At 36.3% G+C, this 22595-nt stretch overlaps 2 protein-coding genes across 2 annotated transcripts; both read right to left on the bottom strand.

The window, feature by feature from the left end:
- Positions 1 to 7366: 7366 nt before the first annotated feature.
- LOC128996070 (uncharacterized protein K02A2.6-like) lies at positions 7367 to 14035 on the bottom strand. The gene is made up of 3 exons (XM_054421217.1): positions 13930 to 14035; positions 9192 to 9434; positions 7367 to 8544 (listed from the first exon to the last, which is right to left on the bottom strand). Exons 1-3 carry the CDS (start codon positions 14033 to 14035, stop codon positions 7367 to 7369), a joined length of 1527 nt encoding a protein of 508 aa, XP_054277192.1.
- A 370-nt stretch (positions 14036 to 14405) lies between these two features.
- LOC128996060 (uncharacterized) lies at positions 14406 to 21362 on the bottom strand. The gene is made up of 3 exons (XM_054421215.1): positions 21257 to 21362; positions 18513 to 18751; positions 14406 to 18212 (listed from the first exon to the last, which is right to left on the bottom strand). The coding sequence occupies exons 1-3, from the start codon at positions 21360 to 21362 to the stop codon at positions 14406 to 14408; spliced, it is 4152 nt and encodes a 1383-aa protein (XP_054277190.1).
- Positions 21363 to 22595: the final 1233 nt, after the last annotated feature.

Below are 22595 nucleotides of genomic sequence, written 5' to 3'. Positions count from 1 at the left end.
CACTACTTTGTAAATAAAATTACGGACGTTCAAAAATGCAGTTTTGTGCGATTTTTGCCAAGTTTTCGGTCAATTTTTATCACATAATCATCTATGAAATAACGAACAGCTGTTCGGATCAAGATTATTTTTTCTAGCTGTCACTGATATGTTTACAAATGTTGTTTACAAATACCGCAATCATTTCCGATCACGTTTTGAAAGCAAATCCCACACAAAGTGAGATTAAAAACGTTTTTCTTACATAACGGATTTAATTAATCGCAAGTGTAATATTATAGTGTAACCGTAAATGAAATTAAATAACTAGGCATCATCCAGGTCAGGAACCAGAGATTATTTGTGTATGAAATTGTTCTTGAGTTTTGATAACCAGAAAGAAGACCTTGAATCAGTGTTGTATAGGACTGGAACACTTATAATGATCGTCGCCAATAGCCTACAAACAAGGTTCCCACTCACTGGCGGCGCTTCAATGGCGATTGTGTAAAGTGTAAAGTAAAAAAATCACAACTGCAGTGGGTGATTGTAAGTAATAAAGGTATACGGATGATGCTAAACTCGCTTTTCCAATGTGTCACTTTCTGTTTCTACTTACCGTGTGATGCAATCGCTGGACCATACAGCCAATAGGCCCATAGCCCATCTCTTGGGTACGTGCGCCTACCTATTTATTCTTAACAACCTTTTCGATGACGATACCGGTATTTTTCCATGGAATACATTGCCTATCTACTTAAGAAATAAAGTTACAAATGTCCAAATACCCAACACATTTTGTGATTTTTGTCACATTCAACTGATTACTATAAGATCCCCGTGCGTAGAACGGGCACACAGCTAGTATTAAGTAAAATATTATATTTTTATTTTTGGTATACACTTTTACACTTTTATTATTCATCGTTAAGAACAAATTACCATTTAAAATAATTGTTGTTAAGCGCAGCAACGCGCACCGGATAGTAATAATATTCTATAGGTAACCAAATACTGAAAGGCACTCAGACAATTAACGATGCTTATTCCGCATGATAATGAGTTAAGTGGTTTGACATGTTTATCCATCTCTAGATTTTATATAATCTTTCATAATAAGTTGTCTTGATCCTAAACAATAAATCAACTATTGGAATTATAAGTAGTAACTATCTGCAGATTTTTACTTTTATTTAAATAATTGCAGTATTAATAGTTTTTAAGATATAAACTAGTGATACAATACGTTTTATAATGTTAAATTCCATACATTAAGAAGGAAGTGATTTGTTAGTACTGTAATCTAATCAAATCATTTTTTTAAGTCAGAATTTAAACAAATTAAGTTGCATTAGCTAAATCATAATATTACTGTATTATAAAACATACCTAAAAGAAGACTGACAAATATTTTACAGAGATGTTATTCCATTTTTTTTAGCATAAGCAGTTAAAATGATAAAGAATATAACTATAACTCGAACCTTTTAATGCAGTGAAAATATCTCCCGCAAAATAAGATGATATATTTATGTCTACGGTTTGATGGTCAGTACTTGGCTAGCTAAATTTTGGTTTGCATTGTTTCAAACGTTAGAGCTTGAAAAATAAAAAATCCAGCTAGATACTTTAAGAATAATCTGTTGATGGAAAAAAACAGGGATAAACTGTATGAAAATCAATAAGACGACGAAGTTTAATTATTACACGTCAAAACATATTAAGAACAATATTTTAGACGAGCTTGTTTGACGCACTTGATGGTTGCTCGGCACAGGTATTGATTTCACTATTGTGACGTCAAATCAGGTGACGGAGCTTCCTAGTTGTGGATAAATAACATGTTAGCGAATTATGATGGTGAATTAAAATCAATGTCGTCATGTTAGTCTTGATTTCTCAATCACGCCTACTACTGTTACAATCCCGCCACTTAGGAGTTGCTTGTACATAAAAAACAAATTCCGCACCAGAGCAAACCTACGGACTAAGCGAATTTCTATTTACCTGGCTAGATTTCGACTAAAATATTCCTATTATGAAGTCCGTGGATACTTCATACTACTCTGTGCCTCAGCGGCCTCAGCACATTTTTCATATTTCTATCGCTACTAAAGTCTCACAACATGGCTGAGTATCGATAGAATGCATCCAGTCTACAGCCTTCATGCAGCGAAACCAAACATGGAACTCATCATTTCATAAAAAATTGTAAAGTAAATTATTTAACTTACCGAAAAAAACTTAGCATAACATTAATTTCACTAGGCCTATTCATTTAACTTAATTTTTATCTAACACCAACAAATTATTGATACCAGTTTTTCTTACCTTAGTACCTACACTATATTTTTAAATTGATAGTTCCATGTATGGTGTTGATTGCGGCCGTAGGACATGAGGGAAAAGCATAAAGATCATCAGTTGGACTGTTAATACTCACAAATTTAGCCTGCTTCATCCATTCTCCTTCATGGTCACTGTCCCCCAATATCTGTGCTGAGGCACAGAGTAGTATGAAGTATCCACGGACTTCACAATAATTCCCTTGAAATTGTCTTATGCTTTTCCTATTTCAATATTATTATAATTGAATAGGTTTTCTGCTACAAGGAAGTGTATGAGCTGTTTTTTTATTATTTTAAAATGTTGATAGCTTAGTATGAAATTTAAAAAAATTCCAAATTAGATTAAGTTATTTCCATAAACAAGAAAACTACATCAGTTTATTAATTCTTCATAATAATAATGTTGGAATTTTTATTTTCTCCATAACCAACGTTTCAATATATAGAATTATTTTCTTTTTCTGATCTCTACAAAATGGTTTGGAAAGAAATTGATAAATTCTATGTTATTAGGGTAAAAAATGGGAAAACTCAATTTTGCCGTATTAAACCTCCATAAACTCCCGTTTCCATAGACCGATTATGATGGTTTGCAAACTCGTTCGAATAAACGGAGGTTTACACTTTTATACATCCAATTTAGATTAATTGGTCCTAAAGTAATCGTGCTAACGGACATATATATATATATATTACTAAGAAAATCAAAATACCACAGTACCCTAAAAACATTTGATTTAATATTAATATACTATATATACTTATATATGAATGAGGGTGTTTAGCTTCTTAGGACCTTGAACGAAAAACAAATCAGTCCCGGGCTTAGGACTTAACATGAGACCTACGGCAATAGCTTATTCTCTGAAATTCACTAAAATGAGATTTCGAAAAATGTATTTTTTCTTCATTCTTTCTATGTGGGGCAAATAAATTACACCACACTGCATCGTGATTAATGCCAGTCATGTCTACTTAAACATTTTCCTTTGATATATTAGCACATAACGTTTTGCAACTTTAATTATATATTAAAGGTGTAAAGTGGTTATAATTGTTTGTGTGAATTGAAGAACAAAATTGTACTTGTATTGCATTCATCTACATGTGTAAATTCAAACTAGGCTATATAAGAGACGACTGATGAGTAATTGTTGAGAGACAATTATTGACAATAGTGTAATTTAACTATAATGGTGACAGAGGTTCAATTTTTATGGCAAAAGTCCATTTTAAAAAATCAGTCGATTTCTTTATAAGATTTTTACGTTTAGGTACGAAACTGTTTAACTTTGTGGTTATGAAATCTTGGTTACAAAAATACAAATATTTGAATTATTTCGTTAAGGTTCATCAAATGTTTAAATTAGAAAGTAAATTTGAAATACTAAAATTAAATACCCCCACCGCAGCAAACCTGCAGTCTTGGCGAATTTCCATTTGCCTGATTGGATTTAAACTAAAAAATGTCTCTTTAAAAATATCACATTTATTCTCTATTTAAATCAAATTAATTTAACGAGTACTTAGGTTTACTGCAACAGGGAGGGTAAAAACGTGTTTTTTTATGTAAAATGTTAATACTGTAGCTTAGTAAGAAATGAATGTATTTTCTAAATTTTATCAAAATATGTCCATAAACAAGCAAACTACAACAGTTGACTTATTCTCCATAGGGATAGCATGGAAATTTTTTTTTTTTTTTAAATACCACAAAATCAGTCTTAGTTTGGCCTTCAAACCGCGCGTGGGAAAAATATACTTTTCCGACCTTGAGGAAGCAAAACGTTTTTCGTGAGTTCCACGAAACGTCAGACTTTGCCATGGACGATTCCTTGATTTGTATATATGTGTATTTTGTGTGTTTTGACGAGTCCTGGACATCATAGACAAAAATAAAGGTGAGTGGATTCTACAAACTTCATAAAGGGGGTTTCTTAATATACGTGTAAAACTTTATATACGAATCATTTAGTGCTGATATCATATTAACAAAATGTGTCTTATAGCTTATTTACAATTTTAGAAAAAACTCGACTTAAAAGTCTGAAAAATTTAAAATAGTCTTATTCCTTTATACTTTATACTTTATACTTTTCGATGAAATGGCGACCATACAAAGTAGGTATTTTAAGCCAAGTATGAATGGAGATTTCATTTGTTTCCGTTCTTCTCATGACACTTCAATGCACGACTATTTTAATATGCGTGCTGTTATATACATATATATTATATTTTACTATTGTAGGCCTATGTAAGACTACTCTGTAGGCCTATGTAAAACTAATCTAAGCTAGGCTCATGTGAGTTCTTCTTGTCATCCACTACTTCCGTGTCATCTCCAAAATGTAGCTTTATGCTAAGTAGTCTGTTGAATGTATTTTCTAAAATAAAACCTTTTAATATACTTTGTGTTGTGATTATTTAGAAGCTCAAGAAGAGCTAAGATTGTGTCAGAAGTGAACTATATATTTTGAACAGTGAAGTGTTTAGTACAAGTGAATTTTCTCAGTGAATATAAGTTTAACCTCAAACGTTTCAAGCCCCACAAGCATTAGACCTTAGTGGCAACGTGTCTGAAAACTGGAAAATGTTCAAGCAACGGTTTATGCTCTACTTGGAAGCCCTTGGATCCGAAAAGATGCCCGAGAAACGAAAAATCGCTATTTTGCTGACCACTATAGGTGATGCGGCTCTAGAAGTGTACAATACATTCTAGTTTAGTGAGTCAACTAACAAACATATTTTTTTCGAACTTGAAATGAGTTAAACTATGTGTAGTAGGTTGTTCCACTGTTAATGTAGATGATGTGTCGTCATTGTCATATTCCTCATGTCCGTGCAGCGCCATTATGTAACGTTATTACATTTAAATAGAATAAAATATATGAATGAAGAATCTTTTTATTGTCAAACATTTATAACAAAAGTAACAAGTAAACAAACATTGTTTTTATGAAAACATCTGATTGAATTAAATTAAAGAACAGTATTTCAGCATACATAACATATACCTTCTCCAATATTGTACAACATAGATTTAGTTTAAATAAAGAATATTGTTATCTATAAATAAAAAAGTTATACAAATAAAAATTAAAAATAAATAAATTATAAATAAAAATTAAAATTGCATAAATTAAGTACTATCCACGCGATTAGTATTAAAAAACTATAATGTGCATATAGATATAACTCTGTAATTATAGCTACGACTGCCACTCAAATCAAAGCCTTTACCGAATGTTCCTTTTCAAAATATTTAATACCTCTTATTTTATGTGAATGAGTCCACATTTAATATAAATCTGTTTTTACATAAAAGCTTGGTTTTCCTGGGTACAAATACAATGTACAATAATGAGATGGGGATTAAAATCACATATTTTATTTTCAAAGTTGTATGTTTACAACTAGAATATAGTAGATCACCATGAAAAACTATGAAACAGTATACACAAATAATTGCCAGTCCATTTGTCCGTGTGTAAAATGCATTATTAAAGGTGAAATAGTTTGGTTGTGAGAAAATTTTTGTTAATTTTATCAATTCACTGATAAGCTTTTTCATTGAGTTCGTAGTTTTGTTTCAGATTGTTTTCTAATATTTCAATAGTTTCGAGGAATATTCAACGGAGACAACGTTATGGACGCTTTAGAAAAGTTCGAAATTTATAAAGCTACCAAAACTTAACCTAAAGCGACAAGTCAAGCGACAACTCAACCTCAACATAAACGACAAAATCAGATTCCAGTCTAACGCTCTGTATGATACACTAATAACAAACCAATATCAGCTGATGAAAAAGGAGCCGAGAAGTACATAGTCCACCGCCTGACCATCTTCCGCATCACAGTCATGACCTTCACCTACAACTGTGCGGTCGGACATTGTAAGTTTTTGTCTGTAGGCCTACTACTCGTATTTGTTCGTTAAACGTCTGTATTTATTATGTGCCCATGTTTTGTATTTAAACTCTTGACGACCTTTTTGAAGTGAAAGTGTTAAATGCCAAGATCTATTAAGTCCTCGAAACACGTAATCCATAAGGACTAACAGGATCACTCTGGCAGTATTCAGGTAATTTTATACCTTTTATAGTTTGTTCTGTGATCCAGAGACAAACAACTCAAAATATAAAGTTAAAACTTTAAATGCAAAGTGGCTAGGTACTATTAATGTTTCGATTATGAACACAAAAAATACTTCGTCATTAATTATATTAAATGTTAGCACAAAAAAGTGCATGAGGTTTATGTAAGATTTTTGTTTGTTTATTGATTTAATAAAGCGTATAAAATCTATTTTGGAAGATAAATTTGTATAGTTTATTAAAAATATATGTTGTGAAATGGATATCGCAGTTTTAAACAAGAAAACAGTTTCTAAATCTCAAAGTGTGTTGTTTTTAAATCAGGAAGGGCAAAGGTTTTCACGACTCTGAGGCTTAAAGGCTTACCTTAATCCTTCAACACACTGCCACAGGAAAACATTTATTTTCAAATTTGTCATGCAAGACGTACAGTATCGCTATTTGTGACTATATTAAGTAGGCTACTTGCTGGACAATGTAGGCTAATAATAATCATTGATAACACCTTACGACCAAGAAGTAGTCTATTGAATTTATTATCTAAAATAAAACCTTTTAATATACTTTGTTTTGTATTATGTACTTGTAATATGTATCAACTCTCCCCGCCTAAATTTCACATTTTAGAAGCTGATCGATATGCCTCCTCCACACAGTTCCGTCTTCCATTTGAACTTAGTATAAGAGGGTACCTTCTCTTCCAATGATAGTTCCAAAACACCATTTCCGTTTATGACTTGAGTACTCTCTAGCCTGTACACTGTCCCCCACTTGAAATTGTCTGCGCACAGCCATTGCACTTCTTGCTGACTTGTTACGTTGAGGAAGCAATAATCCTAAGTGCGTTCTTATCTCTCTTCCATGCATTAAACTGTAAGCATTTGACCCGGTTGAGTTAGGGGATTGACGAAGTTGAATGAGCAGGCTATATAATTTAAGATCTAGTTAACCTCCTTCTTCTTCCATTGCCTTTAATGATTTCTTTATTGTTTGAACATATCGCTCGGCTTGCCCGTTCGAGGAAGGATGGTACGGTGCAGTAGTTTTGTACACACCATTAGCGGACAAGAACTGACGGAATGTGCTAGAAGTAAATCGACTCCCATTGTCTGGTACTAGAACTAAAGGTATACCGAATGTAGCAAAAGTTTTCCGAAGTTCCCTGATACACCATTCTGTAGACGTGTTTTTAGTTGGGATCACTTCAATCCATTTGGTGAATGCGTCTACAATAATGAAATACCATTGTCCTTGCATTGGGCCAGCAAAGTCTATGTGTACTCTTTCCCAAGGTCCTTGAGGAGTCAGCCATGGATGATTGGGTTCTTTAGCAGGTTGGTTTTGTTTTAAGCGGCATTGTTTACAGGTGCGTACCAGTTGTTTAATGTCCTTGTCGATGTTTCTCCATGTGCAATAGCTTCTAGCAAGAGCTTTCATTTTATCCATACCTAGATGTCCAACGTGTAGTTCTTGAAGCACAGCATGGTGAAGAACTTCTGGTATTATTACCCTATTACCCTTGAATATACATCCATCTTGCAGCGTCAATTCATTGTCATGAAAACCCAGATGTTCAAAAGACTCCCCTGTCTGAAGGGTACGTAGCACTGATTGTAGGAACTTATCTTCAGCAGTTTTCCTAGATATGATTTGACTGTCTACTAGAAACGAGTCCAGCTGGCTGATTTGAAATAGACTACAGTCATCCACATGATTGATTGAAGTGTGTTCAGTTGGGAATCGTGATGAAAAATCAACATTCGCATGGTCTGTAGTTTTCCTGTATTCGATTTGATAGTTGAATCCAGATAAGAAGTATGCGTAATTGAACAGCCTCGTTGCTGAGATTGATGGCAAAGTCTTGTTTGGATGAAATATTGATACTAACGGTTTGTGATCAGTCACTAGAATGAACTTACGTCCGTAACAATAGGGGAAAAACTTGTTGAGGCCCCAGTATATACCTGTTGCTCCTTTGTCAATCTGACTGTATTTTTGTTCACATTTAGTCAGAGTACGTGAAGCAAAACTAATAGGCCGTTCAGTTCCATCACTGTATCTGTGAGAGAGAATGGCCCCAAGGCCCACCGGTGACGCGTCTGTTGCAAGATTTAAGGGAAGATCTGGATCATAGTGAACAAGTACATTGTCACTAGATATCTCTGATTTAACTTTCTGGAAACTCTCTTCACATTTAGTTGTCCATATGTACTTTTTCCCATTCCGTAGCAGTTCATTAAGTGGGTAAAGGATTGTGGCCAAACTTTTAATGAACTTATTATAGTAGTTAGCCAATCCCAGGAACTTTCACAATTCATTTACATTTTCTGGATGTTTGCTATTCATGATGGCAGAAATTTTTTCCTTTGTTTTGTGTAGTCCCTGAGCATCAATGGTGTGTCCCAAATATTGGATACTTGTTTGAAAGAATTTGCACTTGTCTCTGTTTAGTCTTAAGTTTTTGGATCTCATTCGCTCTAGTACAGTTCGTAATCTGGTTAGTAACTCTTCTTCTGTCTTACCTTGAATAATGATGTCATCGAAAAAGCACTGTACACCAGGAATCCCCTGTAAGGTTTTGTCCATAAACTGCTGCCAAAGGGAAGGTGCTACTTTGACTCCAAACATTAAGCGATTTACTTTGTACAAATTGTACAACCATTGTTGTACACCCCTTTATGCGTGCTAAGTTTTTGCATATGAGCACTTTCTTCATCCATCCCCATATGAAGGTAGGCATTAGAAATGTCCAATGTGCAAAATAGTTTACCTCCATTCATTTGGGTGTAAATGTCCTCAATTCTAGGAATAGGATAGTTTTCATCCTTGATTAATTTGTTCACTGTGACCTTGTAATCAGCACAAATGCGCACTTGACCATTTGGCTTGACAACAGGTACGTTGGGGGTACCCCAGTCTGAGTGATCTACTTTGGTTATTATTCCACATTCTTCTAGTCTCTTGAGTTCCTTTTCAATTTCACTCCTTTTAGAGAATATGGCACTTGTCTTGGCTTCACAAATATCGGTTTTGCGTCATCCATGACCCTTAATTGTCCTAAATGATCAGGTATGACTCCAATTTTTCCATCGAATACATTACTAAAGTCGCTCAACATGTTTCCTAGACTTGATGTCTGATTCATTTCTAGACTTTTTATTTCACCCCAATCTCATTTGACTTCCCTAAGCCAATCTCTACCAAATATTGCATGGACATTTTGTTCGATCAAAAATAGTTTCCCGACAAATCTTTGCGTATTGTACATGCAATTCACAAACGATACACCTCTTGGCTTAATAGTTTCCCCTGTGTATGTACGAAGTTCAACGTTGGTTGAAAATACCTTTTGTGGAATTGACAACTTCTTAAAGTCTTTGTAGGACATAGTGCTGAGGGCTGCACCCGTGTCTAGTTCCATTGGTACTGTTGCCCTCAATCTTCATGTTTACGATAAATTTGTCATTGCTTCTACTGTTGATGACATTAATGTGAAACTCATTCTCACTACTTTCTTCAGTTTCATATTCTGTTTGATGATTTCTGTACTTTGTTTGCATCTGCCATTTTGTTTGAATGCATACACTAGCAATGTGTCCCACTTTGTTACACCTTCGACACGTTGCTTCCTGAAAACGACACTCATGTGCCCGATGAGATGGTGAACCGCAGCGATTGCATTTTCCTTTGAGCTTTTCAAAAGCTGTTTTGAAATTAGGGCTGTTCGGTGAGGATTTCAGTTGTGTTGGCTTAACACTTTTTTCGTTATTATTTTTATACTTAATCTGATTCAATTCACTTTGTTCCAACGTATTATGGCTTACAGTCTTACTTTCTGATTTTGCAAGTTTCATTGCTGAAGCAATGTTCACTAAATCTTGATAAATTCGTTTTTCACGATCTTGTAATAGTTTAGTTCGAATGTCTACGTCTTTCAAACCCCGGATAAACTCTACCGGTAGTTTTAGAAATAGATCTGCAACAGATTTACCACAGCATCAATGAAATTCACAATTTACAGTCATCTTCTTAAGAGCAACTGAAAACTCATTCACTGTTTCATGTTCCCTTTGATTCTGCGAAATAAATTTCTGTTTTAAAGCCCATTGGCTTGGCTGAGGATCCACGAATTCTTTCAAGAGCTGCACTAAGTCATCATATTGTTTGTCCAAAGGGTCCTCAGGAGTACAAACATCATAGAGTTGTTGATGTAGTTTAGGTGTTAGGGCATGTAGTAGTGTATATACTTTACCTTTATTATCAGGTTCTTGGTTATTTAGATACAAAAATACTTCCAGTCTTCTTATGAAGTTTGTGATAGTTTCTTCGGGGTGATATGGTATGAAATTAATTCTCCCTGATGTGTTACATAAATGTGTACTGGGTGATGAAGATGAAGAGGTGTTAGAGTTTTTCTGTTCAACAGCTAGCATCATTTCTTGAAGTGTAGTTGTAAACTGTAAATATTCATCTTCCATATTGCATCTGCATTCAATTTCTCTACTAAGCTCATCCAAATCTGTGCGTGAATCTATTTCATCTTGTATTTGTTTGTACTTTGTCCAGTATTTGGTAACAGTTTTGAGCTTTACATTTAGTTCTGTCGCTGTTGGGTTGCCATTTAATAATCTGTTTGCTCGTGTAAATTGGCCTTTGACCACCGTTCTTGCTTTGATTAGTTTCTGTAGTGTCTGTTCTTCAGTCATTTTGTTTTCCTCGTCACCAATATTATGTACTTTAACTAATTTAATACAATTAAATTGTGCACATAATGTTGACTATGTAGTGTATATTTATTACTGAATAACTTCACATAAACATAAATAAAAACAACAACAAATAATTAACTGATCAGCTGGATTAAATAGGGACAGTCTTTGGAAATATGTATCATGTTGTAATTATTTATAAGCTCAAGAAGAGCTAAGACGTGCTACTCTATTGTAATCTTTTACGGCACGAAACTGTCAACAATGCTTTATGTTTCACTAATTAAATTTTGATTCTGTTCAAGTTTAAACACCACTCGGTCTAAAAAAAAACTTAGTCATTAAGTATTTGTTGTGATGTTTCCTTGATACAATAGATATTGAAAACGGGGATTGAAAGTTTAGGCTGGTAATCTCCCACCAAATCACACTATTGACTGCTGTCTTCTCCTGGTGAAATAACTTTGCTACTGTTACAAGCTGTAAACCTCTGCAGGAATTTTCCCCTACAGCATCCATATTAGACTTGTGGCCTTATAGAATTATTATCGATAATCACTTACATAAGAAATAAGCTTATAAAGTTAATCGTGCTTTAATAACATTTTTAGCGAATTTCCCATATAGGGAATAAGCTGTTACCGTAGTACTCATGGTAAGACCTGGACCCGGGACCGATATAATTTTTCATTTTGAGGTCCCTAGTGGCCAAAAACACCATCCGATCAAATTGATATATATATATATATATATACATGTCCGTTAGCGCGATAACTCGAGCAAAAATGATCCGATTTTGATGAAATTTGGTACAAACGTGTAAACCTACGTTTATTTATTCGTACGAGTTCGCGAACCAGCATAATCGGACCATGGGAACAGGGTAAAAACTGGATTTTCCCATTTTGACCCTAAAAACAAAATATTTAGCAATTTCTTTTTAAACCGTTTTGTAGAGGTTAAAAAAAGAAATAATTTAGTGTATTCAATTCAATTCAATTCAAACTTCTTTATTCATTATTTTGTACAATATATACATCGAATAATGTCAGGTTGTACAACTCAAACTAGCCTAAGTGACAATCTCATCCAATCTATGCAGGAGACTGAAAAAGTGTTTATGTACCTATTAATTATGACTGTGATGGGTGGAAAAAATCTTCAAAAGAATACGGAGCTATTTTAATCAGATATTCTTTTAATCTTTTTTTTTAATTTGTTTTTGTTACTTTCTTTTTTAATTTCTTTTGGAATTGTATTTAAATATCTTTGACCGATGTAGGAAGGTTTCTTTTCAAAAAATGTTGTTTGATGTTTATATGTTATTATGGAGTCTTTATGTCGAGTATTGTATTTATGAAGGGTTGAAATATAATCTGAAGGACGAGAATCAGCTTTCTTAATTGCCATTAAAATGCAGTCAAAAATATTCTGTTCAATAACAACATATTGTTAATGTTATATTGAAACGGTATTATTGTATGCCTAACGATCACGGAGAAAATTCAAAATAGTGTAATTTTAAATTCCCATGTTATTCTTATGGAGAAAATGAAAACTGTTGTAGTTTACTTGTTTATGGATATATGTTGATAACCCGTAGCAGCAAACCTAAGCACTCGTTAAATCTAATGTTTTTTTTTTAATTGGGAATAAATATGTCTGTAATCAGACAAGTTGAAATTCGCACACTCGTAACACTTTAAGTTGAAAAAGTAGAAAATATTCTCAACCGATTAACTAAAATACATTTCACTTTATATGTCCACTACATAAAGTAAAAATAATGCCAAACTAACCACTGCCACTTTGAAGTTGAAGTTTGGTCGGCAAAATGAAAATGTAAACAAACAAGATAATGACAGTTAACGATCAGCTGATCGTTGCAGAAAATATTGGAGTTTGCCGAAACAGCTGCAAAGCAGCGCCTATGCAAGACGCGGAGAGTTAGAGAACTAATATTGCATGTAATGCACACTGGGAATATTGTTGTGACAATATGATTGGCTGAGCTGGAACAGGTTATGTGCGCGCATGCGCCGAGTGGTATGATTTAAAACATGACATGGACATGAACTGAACACTGACGGACTGACGTCACTGACTGGACAGAATGACAGAATGTCAGTCAGAAAGAGAAAGAGAGATTCAAAATGGCGGAAATGAGCAATGGATATATTTCCATAAAACTGGAAAATGATATGGCTCGAAATGACCAAATGTTACGTATGAGTGTATTATTTATCTTAACTTGAATATTAAAAGTGATTATTCATTGGTAAATTACGAAGGACCACCGCAAATTACATTGCGGAAAATAATAAGAAACTTGAAAACATGTACCTTTACAAACTCCAGTGCAGACGTAGGGGGAAGTGGGAAAGATGGCGTATTTGAACTTCAGATTAGTGTCGGCGCTGTGACGAACCCTTGGTAGTTGGATGTTGGATGAGACGATTTTCGCTCTTCTTTCTGCTTTAAGGCTTGATGTTCGCACGTAACGCTAAGTCTTTTATTGTTCGTGGCCACTTTAATTACACGGAAGTCGCGACACCGCACAGGACACTTTGATTACTTGATGGTGCATGATTCGTAAGTTAATAAAACGCAAATAAAAATACTACTTGTCACTAAAACAACAAAAATAACTTCAGAATAAGATTGGGCAATATTAATTGCAATAAAAATGAAAACTGAAACAACTTGATGAAATAATGTAAATGGAAATGAGATTAAAAGAGGCGGCCGGTACTAGACCATATTAATAGGGCCGTGGACAGAGAGAGAATGACAGGATACCTGTCTGAGGCGAACGACAAGCGATAAGGACAATGACATGAATAGCGATAAGATTGTTGTCTGAAGATAAAACGGACTTGGGTTCTGTGGCTTTGGCGTTTGGCATTACCATTTGTATTTAAAATAAAATAAATATTCTTCTTTAGAATTAATATAAAGTTAATAGTTCCTTTTCCTTCTAAATACTAAACATACAGGGGGCCTTGAATCCTCCAGGATTCAACAAATCAACACAAAGATAATATTCCAATAAAATAAATCTTCTTTCCAAAGTGGTTGAGAGAAAATACTATTTACAAATTAAATTTCTTGAAGTTACTCTTGATAAGCAGGCAAAGGAAAAACCTTGTGAGCTGGTCGATTCAAGAGTCCTTGTTGAGTTTTCAAGTGGACGACCCGTACAACCTCATCCTTTCCAGGGGAGACACCTACAATCCGAGCTAACGGCCAAGAAAGAGGAGGAGTAGGCTGATGTACTAAGGCGAGGTCACCAATGCGAAGATTGGTATTTTGCTCATTCCATTTAACACTCGGAGTAGCCATCTCTTCCAGATGTGTTGGTTTAGGGCCTTGACCAAATGCCAGTGTTTCAGGCGATTATCAGGAACATCTTCCAGATTTTCATCAGGAACAGCGACAAGTGGAGCTCCGACCAAGAAATGTTCCGGAGTGAGCGCAGTGACATCTGAAGGGTCGTTTGACATTGGTGTGAGAGGTCTCGAATTAAGTATCGCCTCCACATGAGTAGTCAGGGTCATGAACTCTGAGAGGGTTAGGACATGTTCGCCGATGGCGCGGCGGAGGTGATGCTTGGCACTCTTAATGGCTCCTTCCCAGAGACCACCTTGGTGAGGAGCAGCTGGGGGGTTGAAATGGAAGGTAATGCCTTGGCTTGAGGAATATTCAAGAAGAGATGTTCGTTCAGCTGACTTGAAGAGAGCTTGAAAAGCGTTATTAGCACCAACGAAGTTTGTCCCGCAGTCCGAATATATGTTCTTGCAGAGGCCACGTCTTGACACAAAACGAGTTAGTGCAGCGATGAAGGCATCAGTAGATAGGTCAGTAGCTACTTCAATATGAACAGCCTTTGTTACGAGGCAGAAGAAGATACAAATGTACGCTTTTGTCAAACGTATTGAACGGAGGTTATGAACCTTGATGTTGAAAGGACCACCGTAGTCCAGCCCCGTGTTGAGAAATGGACGGGAAGGTGTCACTCGGGGTTTTGGGAGATCACCCATCAGTGGAATTTTATTATGTGGTTTGTGTCGAAAGCAGACAACACACTTAAAAATTCGAGAGCGTATTGCACTGCGGGCAGAAAGAATCCAAACGCTCTGAGCTAGAAGGGATTGAGTTAATTGAGGCCCTGAATGCAAATATTTCTTGTGATAGAAATCAATAAGAATGTCAACCACATGATGTTTCTTTGGTAGAATTATAGGATGCTTAACGTCTTCTGAAAGTTGAGATGCATTCAGTCGTCCACCAACACGAAGTAAACCTGATTTATCAATGAAAGGATGGAGACGCCGAAGTGATGAAGTGGTTTTAGATGAGCTGTTCTTCAACGCTGCAATGTCATCTCCAAAAACCGTTTCTTGAACCTTCTTGAAGATTGTCAGTCGACTTTGAGTTAACTCAGATGAGGTGAGAGGGCCTGAGCACCTTTTCGAGTGCCGGAGGTTATAGATGAATCGTAAAATGTAACCCATCACTCGTGTAAGTTTGCCGAAGTGAGAAAATCTAGTGAGGAGTTCCCATTCTTGAGTGGGTTTAATCGTAGATATCAGAGTGGTAGGTGACTGAGGTTTATCTTCTCCTGTTTTTGTAATATCTAGTGGAGTAAAGTTTGAGGATGGCCAAGATTCACTCGAATATTGAAGCCATAGAGGACCAGACCACCAAAGTTCGTGGTTAGACAATTCTGATGGGAGGATACCTCGTGACGCGCAGTCAGCGGGGTTATATTCACTGGATATGTGTCGCCAGCAATGATTAGGTACTAATTCTTGCACCTGCACAACCCTGTTCCCAACAAAGGTCTTCAATCGATGAAGTGGTGTCTGCAGCCAAGTCAGGGTGATAGTAGAGTCACACCAGAGAACGATAAATGAAATCTTTAATTTTATCTTGTAAATAGAAACCATATAGGCTACTATCTGGGCAAGAAGATGGGCGGTGCATAGTTCCAAGCGTAGAATAGTAAGTTTTTTCAAGGGAACAACCCGAGTTTTTGACATAATCTGCCTGATTGTGACAGTCCCATCACTGAGTTCACAGCACAAGTAAACAACTGCAGCATAACCATTCTCGGAGGCATCTGAGAAGCCATGTAATGCAGTAGTGCATGCTCGTGACACTTGAAGAGCTCGAGGAATTGAAATCTCTCGTAGGCTGTCTGTAGATGAAGTGAAACTTTGCCACATTTCAAGTAGGGCAGCGGGAAGTGTTTGATCCCAATCCAATCCTTTGGTCCACAAGAGCTGCATAAAACGTTTTGCCCACATCACAATTGGGGAGAGGAAACCACAGGGGTCATATATTTGTGCAATCACACTAAGCACCTGACGCTTTGTAGTTGCGCTTGCGGAAAAATTAAAATTGTATGTAAAACAGTCAGTAACTGGAGACCAGTGAATGCCTAAAATGGTATGATGAGGCTGTGAACTATCTTGAAGGAACACCGGAGTCTCTCGATGACCATCTGGAAGATCTAGAAGAAGTCGACTGGAATTGGAAGTCCATTTCCTTAACTCAAAGCCTCCACGTGCTAATAGGGCGATGAGTTGTCTCTGGAGTCTTAAAGCTTCTTCTTCGGAATCTCCACCAGAAATCACATCGTCAACGAAGGTTTGTGTTCGAAGAATCTCTGCCGCTTCAGGGAACGAGTCGCCTTCATCATTGGCAAGTTGGTGCAAAGTCCTGATAGCGAGGTACGGTGAGCAATTGACTCCATAGGTTACTGTGGTAAGTCTGAAGGTAGAGGGTGGTTGATCTGGACGAGTATGCCATAGGATATACTGAAACTTCTGGTCCTCAGGATGGACTTTAATCTGTCTGTACATCTGCCTTATATCACATGAAAAAACTACACTATGAGTTCTAAACATGAGCAACAAGTCACAAATGTTGGTTTGCATTTTTCTTCCTGTAAGCAAAATATCGTTGAGAGATGTACCATTGGAGGTTTTTGCGCTAGCATCGAACACAGTACGTAGTTTAGTGGTACTGCTTGATTCCTTCAACACCCCATGATGAGGTAAATAGTAATGCGAGGCGGATAAGTCAACATTATGAGCAAGTTCTATATGACCCGAAGACGAATAATCAGACATGAAGTCGAAATATAGAGATTTGAATTGAGGTTGAGCCTTAAACTTTTTCTGAAGTGAGTGTAGTCTTTTCTCAGCAGCAAAGACAGAATTTCCTAGAGCAGGGTGTTCAGTCTTGAACGGTAGTCGGTCGCAATATCTGCCAGATTGGTCCCGAGAGTGAGTGGAGAGGAAGTGTTCTTCACACATTTTATCATCATCTGATTGCTTCGATGCGACTGGTGGCTCTTTCTGGTGCCAAAACCGCTGGATAGAATTGTGCAGTTCAATGTCATTGACTGCCAAAAGCATGGTTGACATGTGAGAGCTAGTGTCATCATCAAGCTTGATTGCACAGGGTGCGTCACCCATTACCAAAAATCCAAAGTGTGAGCCTATTAAACTTGGTAGGTTAGGCCCGAGGTTGTGAACTGCTTGAGTGAGCATGAGAGGGAAAAGTGATCCACCTAAAAGAACATCAATCCCACCAGGTAAATGGAACGTGGGATCAGCCAAAACGTAAGAATTTACCATCTCAATGACACCAGAGGATATTGGCATGCGGGGTAAATCAACACATATTTTATCAAGAATCAAAAAGTTTGAGTCAGTAGAAATAGTTTTTCCATTCAATGTATCTACCTTGAGAGAAGTGGCACCTTTACATCGAGTAGGTATTTGAGAGAGGCCTACTACACTAGGCGCACTTTTTGTGCGTGAGACACATAAAAGTTGAGCAGCATGTTCTGTGAGAAAACATGATTGACTACCAGAGTCAGCGAGAGCTCGAAATATATGGCTAACTCCGGTGGGCGATACCAGCTTCACAAGTAAAGTGCCCAACAACACTGTTGAGGGATGGTGTGTTGTGGAACATCTTTCTTGACTAGTCAGGGCTGATGAGACTTGAGATGATGAATTTTCTTGATGAGCTGAGGAAGAATCACGAGTTGAAGTCTGAGGCGTAGCCTGGTTAGATGATTGACGAGGTTTACCATAAAAATGTAATAAAGTATGATGATTCTGATGGCATGTGTAACAGCTTGACTTAGATTTACAGTCACTCAGTAGATGATTCCCTAAACACGATGTGCACCGCTTATTCTCCTTTACGATCTGGTAACGGGCCTTAGGATCCTTATCTTTAAAGACCGAGCATGTATACACCTTATGATCAATTTTGTTGCATACAAAACATTTAGTGTACTTAGGGTAGGATTTGCTTTGATCACCAGAATGATAAGTCAGCATAGACACCTTATTACCTACCGATGATTTGTTGAATCTTGAGTTAATATATGAATTATCAGATGTTGTTTTCACATTATGACTGCTGTGGAGGTTTGCTTCTTCAATTTGATTACATTCTTTAGTGAGAAACTGAATTAACTCAGTCACATTAGGTAAGGCAGGGTTATCACCATCACTGTCAGATGGTATTTGAGAGAGGCCTACTACACTAGGCGCACTTTTTGTGCGTGAGACACATAAAAGTTGAGCAGCATGTTCTGTGAGAAATTTAAATAGTTAGGCCTACAGTACTACACTTGGACAACTTTATTATATTTTGTTATCTAAATAATACACTCATACGTAACATTTGGTCATTTCGAGCCATATCATTTTCCAGTTTTATGGAAATATATCCATTGCTCATTTCCGCCATTTTGAATCTCTCTTTCTCTCTTTAAGATCCAAACCTTAATTTAGGCCTATTTCCAAAAATTGAGAGTAAATCTTAATTAATTGCACGAAAAAGCTCAAATCGTTTCCTTAAATCACTATCCAGTTTTCTCAAAAGCATGGCAGACAGAAGGTGATTATTTTTTGTAGCAATTTCACTATTTAAGCCTTTGAGTGCTTGAATGTTTTCATTATATAAATTTACAAATTTTCTCATTTGTTTTGAGGTGTGATTTACTGAGGGTAAGTCAAGAATCTGATTTAAGTGCAGAGTAACTAATCGTCTAGGCGAATGATACCGCTCTTTCAACAAATCATAGGCTACTGTGTAATTTGCATCAGAAATAGGCAGGGGTTTAATTAAATTCAAGGGTTCCCCAGAAACAATGCCTAATAAATACTGAAATTTCACCACATCAGACAAAGATGAGTTTTTATGAATGCTAGAATCAAACAAATTTATAAAGGACACCCACTCCAGAGGTTCACCACTGAAATGTTTAAGTTCAAGCTTGGGTAAGCGTACAACCGAAGGTTGTGGAGTCGGAGTCTTATCACTCTTATTTTTTGAGGATTGGAGTTTACTTTCAAGGTTGGCAACATTGGCATTAATGTAGTCAATTAATTCATCAACACTATTTAGAGGAGCATAGTTGGGTTGAAAGTTAGGATCTTTTGCTAATTCAAGTTCATGGCAGGCATCTAAAGCCTCAGAGAAATCATCTCGGAGTTTATTTACAGACTTAGCCCGAATCAAAAACCTTTGTTGAATATCCTTATCAGACACTTTCTTGGACAAATCATATATCATCTGAATTTGAGTGAAGGCATTATCCTTTCTTGCCTTTACAACAGCAATGGAGCCATGGTTGCATAGCTATCTTCTGCTTTAACCTTAATTTAGGCCTATTTCCAAAAATTGAGAGTAAATCTTAATAAATTGCTATATCTTAATGAACACTGAAGGTTAGGTTCATGAACCAGTAAATAACCAGCTTGGTTTGTCTTTATAAAATAATAAAGCATAGGCTATGATGATAAAAATATAATAAAGTTGTCCAAGTGTAGTACTGTAGGCCTAACTATTTAAACTTGGAATAATTAGTTATATTTCAGTAAATAGGCCTACTTACAGCCACAGTCCAAAACATGACAGTATTTCATTATTCAAATCAATCAGCAGAAAATCCATTTTCTTCTTGTATAGATTATTCAATTTTATTTTGTAACACTTTAAGTTGAAAAAGTAGAAAATATTCTCAACCGATTAACTAAAATACATTTCACTTTATATGTCCACTACATAAAGTAAAAATAATGCCAAACTAACCACTGCCACTTTGAAGTTGAAGTTTGGTCGGCAAAATGAAAATGTAAACAAACAAGATAATGACAGTTAACGATCAGCTGATCGTTGCAGAAAATATTGGAGTTTGCCGAAACAGCTGCAAAGCAGCGCCTATGCAAGACGCGGAGAGTTAGAGAACTAATATTGCATGTAATGCACACTGGGAATATTGTTGTGACAATATGATTGGCTGAGCTGGAACAGGTTATGTGCGCGCATGCGCCGAGTGGTATGATTTAAAACATGACATGGACATGAACTGAACACTGACGGACTGACGTCACTGACTGGACAGAATGACAGAATGTCAGTCAGAAAGAGAAAGAGAGATTCAAAATGGCGGAAATGAGCAATGGATATATTTCCATAAAACTGGAAAATGATATGGCTCGAAATGACCAAATGTTACGTATGAGTGTATTATTTATCTTAACTTGAATATTAAAAGTGATTATTCATTGGTAAATTACGAAGGACCACCGCAAATTACATTGCGGAAAATAATAAGAAACTTGAAAACATGTACCTTTACAAACTCCACTGCAGACGTAGGGGGAAGTGGGAAAGATGGCGTATTTGAACTTCAGATTAGTGTCGGCGCTGTGACGAACCCTTGGTAGTTGGATGTTGGCTGAGACGATTTTCGCTCTTCTTTCTGCTTGAAGGCTTGATGTTCGCACGTAACGCTAAGTCTTTTATTGTTCGTGGCCACTTTAATTACACGGAAGTCGCGACACCGCACAGGACACTTTGATTACTTGATGGTGCATGATTCGTGAGTTAATAAAACGCAAATAAAAATACTACTTGTCACTAAAACAACAAAAATAACTTCAGAATAAGATTGGGCAATATTAATTGCAATAAAAATGAAAACTGAAACAACTTGATGAAATAATGTAAATGGAAATGAGATTAAAAGAGGTGGCCGGTACTAGACCATATTAATAGGGCCGTGGACAGAGAGAGAATGACAGGATACCTGTCTGAGGCGAACGACAAGCGATAAGGACAATGACATGAATAGCGATAAGATTGTTGTCTGAAGATAAAACGGACTTGGGTTCTGTGGCTTTGGCGTTTGGCATTACCATTTGTATTTAAAATAAAATAAATATTCTTCTTTAGAATTAATATAAAGTTAATAGTTCCTTTTCCTTCTAAATACTAAACACTTAGTCTGCAGGTTTGCTGCGGCGGGGGTATACTAAAAGTAGGAGGGAGTAAACTAAATAGGAGCATTTATAAAACTGGAAAACTAATAAAATATGTACTTACTTATTTTTGCAAGGAAAACTTTCTCACATTAAACTAGAATATCTGAAATCTATAGAAATAATCAAATTTATGATTAAGTAAAACAATATTATGTTTTCTCGCCACAAACTTTGAGGGGTGTTTGTTTTGTCACCACCTTGCAGCTTCTACCTAAACTAAGCCTATGTCCCACAACGCTTTGGACTGGAGCGTTGGTGCGCGTATAGCTACACTCACGACCTGTCCCACGACGCGTGTCGCGTCGGTCTGGGGGCCACAGTGGATAGTGTACAATATAGAGACCTCCGTACTACTTTTTATTTGTATTTACAGAAAGTATACCTATGCAAGAGCAAATTGCTGTTTCTTTGAGATTTCTTGTCACTGGGGACAGCTATGTTAGTCTTGTCATTTTTGTTCAGACAAACTGTATCAAGATGCGTCGATGAAGATTGTACTGCGTTAATTGAAGAACATAAAAATGAAATAAAGGTAAATAATGTTCGTATAAAGGATTTTATACATCAGGTTACTTTTCCTTGCAGGTTATAGGATGTTACTTATTATGTTATATTATGTTATATTAAAGTTAAACATTTAAATAAATAAAGTCAACTTTTTTAAATGATTCTCAAATATTATTAATTGATTGATAATGATGATAATGTTTATTTAATTTCTTTCAACAACAGTTTACGAAACATGTATATCTAAATAGGACTAGCGCAGGGTAGTCCTCGCTCCAACCCGCGCCTTTGATGTTTACCAACATTTTGCGGGAACGGACGTGCAACCCCGCTCCACGCCACTCTTGCGCGCACCACCACGCGCTTACCCTGTCCCACGACGTGAGGCGTAGCACACCTCACGCCGTGCACACGGCGCAACGCTCCGTGGGACATAGGCTACGTAAGATGGTCTAATAATGATCATGTCCATTATTGTGAGCGAGTTAGTGAAAATATTGAAGCGCTCACTATTGATGATGATTATCAAAGAAACATTGATAACATTGCTAATAGCAATCGCCAATCGGTATCTAACGCACACTTCAATAGAAAAGA

This window comes from Macrosteles quadrilineatus, unplaced genomic scaffold, assembly GCF_028750875.1.
Source record: "Macrosteles quadrilineatus isolate MER2022 unplaced genomic scaffold, UCM_ALF_1.0 Scaffold_1__1_contigs__length_201487025, whole genome shotgun sequence".
Classification (NCBI taxonomy): domain Eukaryota; kingdom Metazoa; phylum Arthropoda; class Insecta; order Hemiptera; family Cicadellidae; genus Macrosteles; species Macrosteles quadrilineatus.
The sequence above is the reverse complement of the archived record's forward strand: the minus strand, read 5'-3'. Positions and strand labels throughout refer to the sequence as shown.